The 14,086-nt window shown below is 40.3% G+C and overlaps 1 protein-coding gene across 6 annotated transcripts in view; it reads left to right on the top strand.

The window, feature by feature from the left end:
* TRPM3 (transient receptor potential cation channel subfamily M member 3) overlaps window positions 1–14,086 on the top strand; it is a 597,865-nt gene that overhangs the window by 566,569 nt on the left and 17,210 nt on the right. For all 6 annotated transcript variants that reach the window (XM_032798185.2, XM_032798181.2, XM_032798183.2 and 3 more), the window contains 3 exons: window positions 2,015–2,143; window positions 4,301–4,552; window positions 9,859–10,033. In XM_032798185.2, the coding sequence (XP_032654076.1) occupies window positions 2,015–2,143; window positions 4,301–4,552; window positions 9,859–10,033 (556 nt within the window). The remainder of the gene's footprint in view (window positions 1–2,014; window positions 2,144–4,300; window positions 4,553–9,858; window positions 10,034–14,086) is intronic.

Raw genomic sequence — 14,086 nt, 5'->3', positions numbered from 1 at the left:
AAAGTATGGCCGGGGGTGCTGGGAAAGCCAAAAGTATAACTGGTTCAAAAAATAATTGGATAAGTTCTCGGGGGATAGGTCCACCAATGGCTGTTAGCCAAGATGGTCAGGGCACTACCCCAGGCTCTGGATGTCCTTATACCTCTGGCTGCCAGAAGCTGGGACTGATCTACCAGGGATCAATCAGTCGATAATTGCCCTGTTCTGTTTATTCCTTCTGAAACACCTGGCACCAGCCACTGTCAGAAGACAGGATACTGGGTTAGATGGACTGTTGGCTTAACCCAGTATAGCCATTCTTATGTTCATAGTTTCTCCTAGTTGGCTGATCAGGGGTGCTTCATTTATTTTATTTGTTTTTTATAAACGGCCTGTGTCCCAACATACTAAAAAAACAAACCACCATCTTTTTTTGACTCCCTGTAGATGATAGGGCAGATAGCAGAAATATGAAGGGAAAGGACCAGAGCAGTTGTGCTGTGAAGCTTGGAAAGAGGTGAGAATAGGTGGGTGAGCAACAGAAGCAGTTAGACCAGAGCAGTAAGCATATAGATGGTCAAGGTGGTAGAAACAGTATGTATGATGACCAGACTAGATGCAGTATTACTCTGAGTCAGGGCAGGTAGTAGTAGTCACAGTTCAGGATAACTCCACCTGTATTCCCCCCTGTTGTCCACCAAGAGCACCCATTCCAGGCTCCTAACTCCTCAGCTGTCACCTCTTTTGGGCACAGACCCATATCTCTCCCCCTCCTCAAGGGTTTTTCCAGGTTGCACAGTTCCTTGCCTACACTATGATATCCCCAGCAAGCCAGACTGCCTAAGAAACCAGTGTTTGTGCTTTGCTTTCTCCCCAGAGGCTATGCCCAGTGTATTGCCCACAGTCGTAAATTACCACACAGCTCTTTATAAGCAAGCACGTTTATGCCTAAGGTGAAAGCATTACAGAGGAGACATTAAAAAATTAAAATAATCCATGCACATGCTACAAAGCTTACCAGAGGGCACCAACTCCAACCTTAGGCTCTGGTAGATGTCACTCCTTCAAAACATGCAACTGGATTTTTCCTATGAGTATAAGCTCTTAACCGTCTCAGATTCAGAACCAGAACATCAGCTGGGTAGATCAGCCTCTTTCTTTAAACAGCTCAAGTCTTTGATCTCTAAATCCTGGAAACAAGTAACCAGCAGACAGTTAACCTCTCCTGGAGGATGTACCTTCAAAAGGCTGGGTTTTTGCATAACTGGAGGTGAGGAATTTCCATTAACCTCTCCCTAGGCATTTTCCAGGAAATCTACTTTGCATTTATTTCTCCAAAAAGTCTATTTTTGGCACAATTTCATTATATTCCTTTAAACTCCACACTTCATAGCACATCTTCCCCCTAGAGAGGTTACATATAATTCCGGCCCATAGTATTACATAAGACAATAAGGTTTTCCAAGAATGTTGCAGGAAATTACCATATCTCTCACAACATCAACTTGGATACAGGGGATCCAGATTAAAAGGGTTGTGCATTAAGGGAGAGACGGTCAGGGTAGGTCTGAGGTAGAGGAACTAGGTCAGAATGATTGTATGTGTGGACAAGAAATGTCAGGTGAGTAAAAAGCAATAGGTAGGAGAGAAATGGACTGGGTTGGAAATGTTCACAAAGGTGACTTAGGAAGTTTAGGTTTGATAGTGGCCTCCTGGAGAACCACAGAACCGTGACTGATCCCATCAGGCGTAGTGAAGATCCACGTGAGCTGTGTTAACAATGATGGGAGTGGTTATACTTGTGAAGCAGCAGTAGCAATGGAGAGGAAACGTCCAAGCATTTATTTTAGAGCTTCCACTTGGTATGCAGATTCAATTTGCATAGCTGCTGCTGATGTTCTGCTCTCTGTTTACAGATAGAAGATCTTTGCAAACTGAAATCAGCGTTTTAAAGTCACCTCAGAGGATCTTACTATGCTATATAAACATTAGTTAGTGGTTACTGATGTCAAAAGAAATTTTTGTTTCATTATAGTTGGCATATATCGGGTACCTGATGCTATTCAACTACATTGTGCTAGTGAAGATGGATCGTTGGCCTTCGACACAAGAATGGATAGTTATTGCCTATATTTTCACACTGGGAATAGAGAAGATGAGAGAGGTAACGTTATCCTGGACGAGCCGGAAACAGAAAAGAAACACAAATACTTTTCACATTTTTTTTTGTGTGTTTGAATTATGTTTCTCTGAGTATTTTGTTAGGTGGACTTACCACAAAGTTTCCTTTTTTCCAGAAAAGCAGAAGGGATGTTGAAATTTCTATTGCTACATTTCTCCATTTTACTGTTTTTAAAAGCAACAGTCTGTTCCACATTCCTACAACCTCCTTGGAACTTCCAAGTTCAGATTTCTACACAAAATCTAATGAAATTGTCAGAGGCTGAGTTTTCTTCTAACATAGCCCCACTTTTCATGGGATTTCTTAGGGCTCGTCACAATGTTCCTCATAGGCATGGTCACTGAAGTAGAATTTTGGGGCTTGTTGTTTACTTTTAGGTGTGTGTGGAGGGGTTAGAGAGAGGGTTCCAACCAGAGTCCCGCATCTAAATACCTCCAAACTGTCCAAAAGCTTGGCTCTGCATTCAATGTTTGCAGCTGTCCTGTGTCTCCATGATGTGCTGAACCAAGACTCTGGATCCAAACATCCTGAGTTCTGGGACCATTCAGATCCATAACCAAACACTGTGACCCATTTTTTGGGGGGTGGGAGGAGTCCTCCTTCTTTATGTGAATATTTGTTCACTAATTACATCAATTGATGACAGGCATCTCCCAAAAGATTTGAAAGCACTTAGAGGAAAAAAGATGAACATCCTTCATGAGTGCATTCAAAATTCTATAATTATATGAGAAGCAGAATTGTTTTGTCCTCTTCTGTCCCCTATCCCCCTGCAGCTATAGTTGTGCCCTTTTCACTTGGCCTAATAAAGGTTTATTTCTGTAGTGAGAGCACAGACCAAATTCAGCCCTGATGGGAGCAGGTGTATCTCCCATTGACTACATTTGTGCCCCTGGGCTGAATTTGATCTGCCATCCATGTTTGCATTGCCTCCAGCAAACCTATTTAAGTGCTTTTGAGGACTAGTGAAAATTCATCCTAAAACAGTTACTTAAAAGCACAATGCAGGTTCAAAAAATTTTGGCTTTAGTTTTAAATTAAATGAATAGAGAGTTACAACATGGTGGAATAGGACAGTGATTTTGTGGGCACACACCCCATCAATCAGCCACAAGGAGGCTCTGCAGCACTGATAACAAGTTGCAGAGAATTCAGTGGATGAAAACAAATGCTGTTAAATATTTTCTGTGAATATTTGTTCCATTTTTATAATCATTCACTTCAACTATGTGTGCACTTTCCACAAACATTTTAGGAAGACTGTTTATGGAAAAAGAGTTCTAAATGGAGGCTGGAGATTATTCACAGAAAACTAGACTACACTTTGTCTAAGAATTGTGCTCACCAGGTCAGGAAGCAAAAACAGACCATATGACTGTGCTCAAACGTACTCAAATTCCAAATGTAGAATACTCAAAACAAATTACTTGCAAACAAGCTAAAGGCAAGAAATTATTCATGGCAATTGTTTGGTGAATAGTTTCAAATGACAAACAAATTCAGGGAAATTGTAAACTCCTCACAGATGATTCTGCAAACAGAAAAGAAGCTAAATTCACAGAATATGTTATTATATACATTATTTTCCCAACTGTAGAACTCAGTATCCCAAAGCTATGTTCAAGTAGTAACATCAGTGTTTTGGATGAACTGCACAACCAAGGCCCTTGTGGTCATTAAAAACCGCTGGCTCTTTTATGTGTAGTTTGGGAACACTTTTCTTTAGTTTCTTTAAATGAGATTTTTTTTTTTTTATTAAACACCTTTCTACCTTTCTTCCTTTACCCTTTAGTTTGGATCATTCAGTTTGGGAAATGGAAAATGAACAGTGAATTTTTTGTCACTTATAGAGGATTTTAGAAAGATGTATTTGGTTTTGCTTTACAAATGAATAACTCTTGATTTTTTTTAAAAAAAGTACATTGTGAATATATCACAGATGGAGTTTGATTGGCTAGACTACAAGGTATCTAAAGATGAGTCAGAAGCATGTACGGTATTCATGAAGGATGTCATAGCAGGGACTTCATCAGATTTGCTTTTGGCCTTTATAAAATGTGAATGTTTGCCATGTGTTTTCTGTGGGGCTTAAAGTGAAGATAACATAGATCCCTTCTATTCTTCTTTCATTCCCTTCAGATATTGATGTCAGAACCTGGGAAGCTGTTACAGAAGGTAAAAGTGTGGCTCCAAGAGTACTGGAATGTTACAGACCTCATAGCCATTCTCCTGTTCTCTGTTGGAATGATACTTCGTCTGCAGGATCAGCCATTCAGGAGTGATGGGCGAGTCATATACTGTGTTAACATAATTTACTGGTATATACGTTTGTTAGACATCTTCGGCGTGAACAAGTATTTGGGACCATATGTTATGATGATTGGGAAAATGGTAAGATAAGTTTCCTCATTCTTTCCATACTTCCTTAGCATTTGCTTGATTTTATTTGTTTGGGTTGGCGGAATTAAATCAGTAGTATTTTCCTATGATCCTAGCAATCAGTGCCTTTATATTATGTCAGCATCATGGCAAACCCACATCCTCCATATTGGCCTCATATGTAAGAGATCAGCATCTAGCTCTTCTCCAGGCTTCTACAGATTTTTATACGGCAATCTTATATTTTGTGTGGCAACCTCAGAAACCCCCTTTCAACAGCAAAGTTATCTCTCTAGTTTCTGTGCCTCAGTTTACCCATGTATAAAGTGAGGGATAATAATTCTCACCTACCTTGAAGACATGCTTTGAGGTCTATTTAATTAACTAATATTTTTGGAAATGCTTTCAGATCCTTACAAGGAGGATGGTATAATAAGAGTGGTGTGTTCATATATTGTTAATATTTATTATAATAGTGGTCTTGCTATAGTTTGCTGCCCCATAGCCTCATTTCCTTTTGTCTCCCATCCCATGGGCATCTTGCTGACTAAAGGCCTCCTTAGTTCTTGCCCAACTGCTCCTTTGACATACTACCTCTCACTTTCTTCTACTACGATCATTTCCTGTCTTCCCCATCTTAGACCTCAGATCTGTGTTACCTTGATTTTCTTCTGTTCCTTCCTGGTGACGTCCCCAGTTGCTTCTTCAGAACTTTGTCAGGGTCACGTCACATTTTATCTCTGGGGTAGCATCAAAAGGAACCCTCCATGTGAGAGCTGAAAATCCATTCACGTGACCACAGCAGCTAGAGTTGCCAACTTTCTGACCGAACAAAACTGAACACCCTTGCCCTGCCCCTTCTGCGAGGCCCTACCCCACTCCCTCCTTCCCTCCATCGCTCGCTCTCCCCCACCCTCCCTCACTCACTCATTTTTACCAGGCTGGGGAGGGTCCCTTTTTGACCAGGTGTTCGGTTGAAAACTGGACACCTGGCGACCCTAGCGTCTGTAATTGAGTCACATTGCATGTCCATATTAGGGCATTAATGTTAACATGTTATATCTAATACAACACATTCAAATGTACTGAGTTAGAAATGCTGTAAGATCCACAGCTTTGAATTTCCCCCCTTATGTTGGTTTAAAATTTCAGCTGTAACATTGCATTAATGTTGGATATTTTGCATCTAAAGCCAGATTCTCAAAAGACAGAAAGTCAAGTCCACATACTAAAAGGCACCTTCAGTAGGAGTCCATGTAAAATAACTGCATGTAAATGCCCATGCACACTGTATGAGTATGGATATGACTAACGAGCCTCTTAAGTGCACATATATCGGATTTACATGTTCATGTTTTGTGTAGACTTAGGCTTCCATTTTTCAAAATTAGGCCCCGTCATGTGTTCCAAATGTTTAGACTGTATGTTTAAAAGTCCATATTAAAATATCACTGACACATAGCAGAGATGTGCCAATTGAATATTAAATTTACCAGATAACACAAATGTTAATATTGCCTGATTAATAAGAGGGCAATACTCAGTAAACCTAATAGCATCCACATTATGGTTCAGAAGTAGTCTTTTGCCTATTGAATCTGCCATGGAGAACACTTTATACTTTCAGCAGCAGACCCAGTCTGTAAAGTACAGTAAAGCATCCCTCTCTCCTTGTACCAGTGGGGACGGGGACAATACCTGCTCTCTCCTCTGTTCAGCTAAGAGTTAGACTCACTTCTGGGCCTTGGATTAGGGGAAGCATATAGAACCCTACACTTCAAGGCAATGAGTGCCAGAGACCCCTAGACTTAGGATACACCAGTGCAAAATACTGGCTCTCTTCCTGCCAGAGTCACCAAAATAACCAGTTCACCCTCTTCTTAGTGTGTTACCGTCCTAGGGTCCGAACTGATAGCAAAGAACGGAAGGGAAAGACACATTTTAAGGAGAAAAGAAAGACAATAGAAACTGTTGAAAAGTATTTTTTCCCGCAGAAAGGCCTTAGAGAGTCTATGGATTCCTTCAGGGGAGCCAAGGGAACCGTGATTACAGGACAGTGAATAAAGAGACCTCCCAGAACTGCAAAGTCCAAATAGAAAACGCGCAAGATTGCTGCTGCTGCTGCAGATTACTGAAAGGAGAAAACAGGCTTCCAGACAGAGAGGAGAGAGGAAAAGATCAGACAGAAACCATTGCAATAGCTCCTGCCCCATCTCAGTCTAGTTTGTCCCAGATTGTAATTCCTCTTTGTGATGATCCGTACCAGCATTGCAGCTCAAATTGCCTGTCTCATATAAAACTACAACAGAATGTCAAAACAGCCATGTATTCCTCTGTTTGTCACTGTTACCCTATACAGCCACATTTTTTTACCCATCTGCTCAGCAAAGGCAGCTTGGAGACCAATTTGCTACTGGACAGATTGTCAGACCTCTACAAGCTGAGGGACTGGCAGTCAGCGTTATGATGAATTGACGTTAAGGTCATTGAATCCAATTCAGCAGTGACATAAATGGTAGTGTGTGTTGCACCTTGGGGGTAGTAGGACCTGCAAATGTGTATAAGTAGCAAAATAATGTAATTTGCACTTCTGGGATATCCCTGCATGTGTACAAGAAGTGTAACCTCTCACTGCTTTGGAATTCTGTGGGGCCAGATGCATCCCTGCCATAAATGGGTTCGACACCCATTGCAAGCATTGGGAGTTGTGCCCACGTAACCCTTGGAGCACTGGGGAAGGCATAAGTTAAAGTAGGGAGACTGCTTTATCTTACGCCCTTCTGCCATTTGATTTTTATACTTTATCCCTGTTTCCATGCAGTCAGCACTTTTGACATACCCATTTTGCCCATACAGTGAATGCCCAATTGGTACAAGTTGCACAAATTTGCCATCACACCCGTTTTCTGGCCATCTTATACCCAGTGTCTAACTAACAGCCCTGTTCTTATCACTCATATACTTAGGTGCAGTTGCTTGCTCCAGGCTGTATTTGGGTCACCCAGACTACATTTTTGTTTAAATCACGTTTCATTTTTTTTCTGTAGGTTCTATCTGATCTCCTCTTTCATTTCATGTGCCTGGGGAGTACATAAGTAAAACGTGTAAAGGATCTACTTGATTAAATGTATTTCTACCAAGCAAGCCTTATCACAGCTATTGTATTCTCCAAAAGGCCCCTTTTTAGTATAAACTGTACCATCATCCTATTTATATTTATGTGGAATTTTAAATCATAGCAAGGTTTTCTCTTCAGACAAGGGGCAAGTCTTTCTGACCTTACTCCCTCAAGTATTTCATTAATTTCAATGTGTCAGAGGAAGGCAAATTACTCTCTCTTCAGCTGTGTCTGTACAGAACCAAGCACAATGAGGCACCAATTGTCACAAGGGCCTTTAGGTGCTGCCAGAGGATTAATGATGATAAGTGTTACCCCTGGATTAATTAAAAACAGTGCATAAAATTGTGCAGGCTGAAATTAAATCAGGAATGAGAGGGAGGCACTAGAGGTATAAAACAAAGAGGATGGTGCCTTTGAAATGGCTGGATTTGCCATTACCTTCTTATTTTAGTGACTGACTGTGTACATTTTTTAAATCTACTTTTTTATTTTAAAATAATGATATAATTCTGTACTTTTCACTTGCAGGTAGGATTAAATGTCTCTGACATGGTGTCATGAGATTAAGAGGTGTATCAGACATTTTTCCATATACAAACATCCAAACTGTATTTAATTTGTCAGCAAGTTAGAAATTGCTGTGGGGCTAAACATTTCTATATTTATAAATCTATTAAATAAATATATTGATACAGGAACAGTTCACATTTTGTCAGCTATGAGCTTTTTCAAAGAGATGATTAAACTGTTGAACAATCAAGTTAAACTAACAATCGTAATTTGGTACAACAGGCAAACACACCCTAATCCGATCCCCAGAAAAATCGAAAGAAAGACTCCTGACAACTTCTTTGAGTTTTAGATTAGGCAGACTGAGAGGGCTGAGCCTAGAGATGAGACATCATCTTGCCTGTGGATGAGACAAAAACAAATGAACTCTTATTTCTATCAACAAGAGCCCCAAACATCATGATTGCTGATAAACAATATACCAGAAGGTTAAAAAGGTTCTCTTATGGTAACATTTTCAAGATAATTGTCAACATGTTTGGTTACTTCCCTGACATTTTGGTACATCTGCCTGAAATCAGTGCTTGAGTTGGTGCGGAAAAGGGATAGCATGCTGCAGCTTGGTCTTCACATATTTTCTCTCTGCAGCAGTAGAGGAGCCTTAATCTGGTCTCTAAAATTGTTTCCCCGCATTTTTCATATCACAATATGTTATTAGTTAATTTATTATATTTATTTTTTCAGTTTACATAGCACCTATGATGGATATTCTAGGCATTCCCAAGGGTTACTCTTCCTTTAATATCCTTTCTTGGGGTTCTCATCCCTATTGCTAGTGCAACATCTGTCCCCAACCCCATGCCTAAGATCCTATCCAGTACCTACTGGGCCTCATGTGTGTGTATTGGGGCACTGAGGATATCCCTTTTTCCTAAGCACTTCCCTGAATGCGGAGACATTATAACCATGTGGTAATGAGTGATTTGCATATGCTAATGAGACACTGCAGAGGGGAGATGTATAGGGCTGAGCCCCTATAATATTTGCATGTTATCTTTTGAAAATTCATGCTCCCCCGAGTCCTCTGACCTCTGCTGGTCACCTCCAAACATGCTGGTCTCTGGTCCTTCAACGGACCTCCTATCTCACTGGTCACCACTGTGCCTGTCCATTATGTTGCACTAATGAACTGTTATGCCACTCACTACTCCAGTGTGACAAAGAGAGATTGAATCCTTATGCTAACTCCAACCTCAGTTCCTTTCCCCTGGGACATTGTCTGCTGCTAGCTAAATAGATAACTATGCCCATGACTGCCCTTTGTTTTTGTAGACGCCACCAGTAGCATAAGAACAGTGCTTCATCGTGCAAGTATGGCCCAAATTGGGCTGGGCAGACATCAGTGAACTTATAGTAGTTGCAGGGAGCCCGTGGAGCTAAACAGTAGCTTATAATTTCAAACCTGCACACACATTCATAACAAACTTTGAAAATCCCACTAAAAATTAACTTGGCCAAACCAAACACCCAATTTCCCCACTCACCACCTTTGAAAACTGCAGCCCATATGTACAAAACTGTATCCTTAAACTTTACAGTTTTTCATTATATCAAGGTTGAAACATACCCAAATAATTTTCTCTAATTCATTTGCTTTATCTCTATTTCTCCCTCCTTCACCCTCTAGATGATAGACATGATGTATTTTGTCATCATTATGTTGGTGGTTCTGATGAGCTTTGGTGTCGCAAGGCAGGCAATTCTTTTTCCCAATGAAGAGCCTTCGTGGAAGCTGGCAAAGAACATTTTTTACATGCCCTATTGGATGATCTATGGGGAAGTGTTTGCAGACCAGATAGACCGTAAGCGTGTTTATGATTCTCATACTCCAAAGTCAGGTACCCAGTTTTGATCAGGTGATGATGTCTTACAAGATCATTTGTATGTTCTCAATAAATGGCTCGAGATAGGGGACTCGTTCATTGAAGAAGATATACACAGAAAACCTATTACTAGTAGCTGCTAGTATTTGGGTACCAATTTCTGTACTGCTAAATTTTATCTTTTATGTGTATATACATACATAACTCTTTTAAATGATTAATTCTTTTTAAATGCTGATTGGGGTGAAGAAAATCTAGGTATCCATGAAGAGTTCATTGGTATATTTAGGACATAGCACTCCACTCCTTTTCCATCCATTGGTTTCATTTTGGAATGAATACACCAGTTTTGCTCAGCTTGGTATTGAGAATCCAGTCTGAAAATACTGAGCCAGCTCTTCAGCTGGTAAAAGTCAGCATAGCTGTACTGAACTGAATGGAGTTACACTAGCTGAGGATTTGCTCCATTGAGTTTTGCTTTTACTGAGACCTTTTCACTGCTACCACTCTTATGTTAAATCATGTGATGTGACCCTTTGTGGACAGTGGATATATTACTAAAATTTTGTTTCATTATTTATTGAGAGGTGAGTGTGTGCTCAGTTCAGTGCAAATAGAATAGAAGCCATCACTTCCGATACATTCTGCTAAGGATTTATTTGGCTGGCAATCTGGAATATGCCAGTTTTCTATTTAAATTAAACCTCCTGGTGCCAACAAGCGTAGTATGGCAAAGTAGATAAGTGGTCATGTGAAATGATGCAGAGTGAGGAATGAGAAAAGCTAAGAACCATCTTTTTAACAAACACTGACATGCAAGAAATGCTCAATTCCTTCATTTCTGCTTAAATGTGCATAGGTCTTGGAAGTACTTACAAATGAATATCTCCACAAATGGTAGAGAGAACCCATTGAATCTATATAAATATAGCAATTCAAATACTAGGTACAGCCTTAGGAAGAAGTGTGCTTTCATGATATATCTTGAGCTCATTCAAAATTGAAGAATTTAGAATGGCGTTTTGACTTTCTCTAGATTGTTTAGATCCAGATAATAAACTTATCTGCATCACCATTCATCCCCTTTAATGCCCTTTAGATGTAGACTGTGTGCTCCATGAAAGGTGACTCAGAGAGCTCTATTTGCATTCTTTCTCATCATGTCCATGGAACCCTACGCCAAATGCAAATAGCCTCCTTTTATGTTACCCCTCCATTATGTTCTCAAAGGCAGCATGGCATTCGAGCAAATAAATATTCTGAAACCCAGAGAATTTCTCCCTGTATTTACCTTTCCACTTGGTTCCATCTTTTTTTTTCCTCCAGAAATCCATTTTACTTCCAAGGATATAATAATTGGGGGCTGATATTATCCCTTTAAACTGTGGCTCACTTTTACAAATGGAATTCTGTCTGTCCCTCTACAAGTGGCCATTTATTGATGTTGTACTAAGAAACTAGTGTGCAACAAGTGTGGCAGTCTGGCTGGATAAGAGGATATTTTTTTAAATGAAGTGCTGATTGTAGTTTAGAAGATATTATTTTAACATAAGTGGAGTATGGCTGTTGGGTATCTGTAACAGGCTGGCAGACTCTCTGTCCTTGCATAGGGATCCAGGGCTAATCTAGTGAATCATCCTGATGTCCAGTGCTTAAACCTTGCATAAAAATGCAGGGTAATTACTGCTGAGTCATAAAGGCAGGTGCATTATCTTAACTCCAACCAGGTATAAAAGGAGTTGTGTTGTCCCTCTCCCTGAGGAAATTAGGGGTTTTAACAGATGAGGTCCTTCACAGAAACTCTAAGAGCAGCCCCTACTTCTTTCTCTGTGAGTAAAAGAGAGGCAGACAGACAGACACTATGCAAGGTATTAGAGTCTGCCATTCTCTTTCAGTGTTTTTCAGTACATCACAAAATATATATTATCCCATGGAATAGAATGAAGAATGCACTGATTAACTGACACACAATTGTGTTATTCTTTTATGTTGTTATTTTTTCACTGTTTGGAAATTTACTGCCATATATTCTCCACACCGTTCTAAGCTAAATCAGCAACTGAATTCTATTTAGAATGACTGTACTTTCTCAAACGTGATTCTAAGAGTGTCCTAAAAGCTGTTGTGCCATCTCTAAAATGTAATCAGATTTCACAACCTGTGGTTTTACTTTCCTCTTCATATTATGTTGAAAGGATTGCTTAGATTATTATTATATTTTTTTAATATTTCTATTTTGGCCATGAATTCTGGATTCTGCCAGAGTGCTGATCTCTGGCATGTTACACAATGGAGCTGCATGCTAGAGATTACTCGTGTCTATTTGAGAAATGTACAAAAAGTGTATGTTACTCTAAAATGTTTTTTTCCTTTTGTCTCTTTCTTTCGATTTGTGAAGCATGTTGTAAAGCTGGTCAGATCCACCTCATCAACTGGCAGCCTGTCCATCCAGTAGATCAGCTCTTATTTTTAATTTTATCTCAAAATAGTGCACTTTTAAACTGAGCAGTCATATTTTTCTAATTTACTGCATGGACTGTATGTGTTTATATATATAAATATATCAATAAATACTGGCATTCATTTCATGTGAAAAAAAAATTTCTCTTAGTTGAAATGTTTATAGATGCTCAACAATGCACCGTGGGCATTGAATCTCACTAGCAACTCAGAAGTAGGGACAGTTATACCCTCACTTCCGGGAGTTAATATATAACCAAGTGGTATGCGCTATTACATATACAGTATATAAAAACTATATTCATATAGATTATTGGCTGGCTAGCAATCAATCATAAATAGGGCCCTACTAACAGGGCCGCCCAGAGGATTCAGGAGGCCTGGGGCAAAGCGGGGGAGCTGTGGCACTTGTACTAACCTGGCAGTGGTTCAGGTCTTCGGCGGCAGGGGAGCCTTCAGTCGCTCCATATCTTCAGCAGCACTGAAGGGTCTCCCGTTGCTGAAATGCCACCAAAAACCCAGACTGCCGCCGGGCCAGGGCTCACGGGGCCCCTGTGGGGCCCGGGTCCTGGGACAAATTGCCCCACCTGCCCCCCCTCCGCCCGGGTGGCCCTGCCTACTAAATTCACAGTCCATTTTGGTCAATTTCATGGTATAGGATTTTTAAAATCATAAATTTCATAATTTCGCTATTTAAATCTGAAATTTCATGGTATTATAATTTTAGGAGTCCTGACCCAAAAAGGAATGAGGGGAGTTGTGGTATCCTTACTTCTGCGCTGCTGCTAGTGCTACACTGCCTTCAGAGCCGGGTGCCTGGCCAATAGCCACCGCTGTCTGGCCACCCAGCTCTGAAAGCAGTGTAGCAGTAAGGGTGGCAATACGGTGACCCCCCCCCACACACACACACACAGTAGCCTTGTGATCCCTTCTGCAACTCCCTTTTGGGTCAGGAGCCCCAGTCTGAGAAACACTATTCTCCCCATGAAATCTGTATAGTCTAGGGTAAAAGCAAACAAAAGACCAGATTTCACGGGGGAAGATCAGATTTCACCGTCTGTGATGCGTTTATCGTGGCTGTGAATTTAGTAGGGCCCTAATCTTAAAGGAAAAGAAATAGAGCAAAACTTCTAAGATTGTTTAAAACATGTTCAAATTTTAAAATAAGTTAAACAAAAAGATAAAGTTAGTCCTAAAACTGAAACTAGAAAGCAGTTTCTCTCAGATAGACACAATCTTGTTTATTGCAGAAGGACGGGCTGGATGAGACAGGGAATTGGTAATAGAATTTCACTTTTAGATTGCCATTTCTAATCCAGCTCAGACTGGCATTGATTGATAGTGACTCCCAATCAATTGCTGATTAGTTGTTTCAGTGCTTTTCTAGTGGACAAGTGTCCTCATCATAAAATCTACCACAGCAATTTGCATTAATTGGTACCCTTGTTGGAAATCTGAGCAGAGAACCCAAAGATTGAATTGCCACAAAGAATTAATAGTCTTCTGACCCCTAGAAACCATCCCTCCAGAAAAAAACAGGTGGCAGTGTGGGGGCGGTGAGGTGGAGACAGC

Source organism: Chelonoidis abingdonii, chromosome 6, assembly GCF_003597395.2.
Source record: "Chelonoidis abingdonii isolate Lonesome George chromosome 6, CheloAbing_2.0, whole genome shotgun sequence".
Lineage (NCBI taxonomy): Eukaryota > Metazoa > Chordata > Testudines > Testudinidae > Chelonoidis > Chelonoidis abingdonii.
This window is presented reverse-complemented; position numbering and strand designations above follow the sequence as displayed.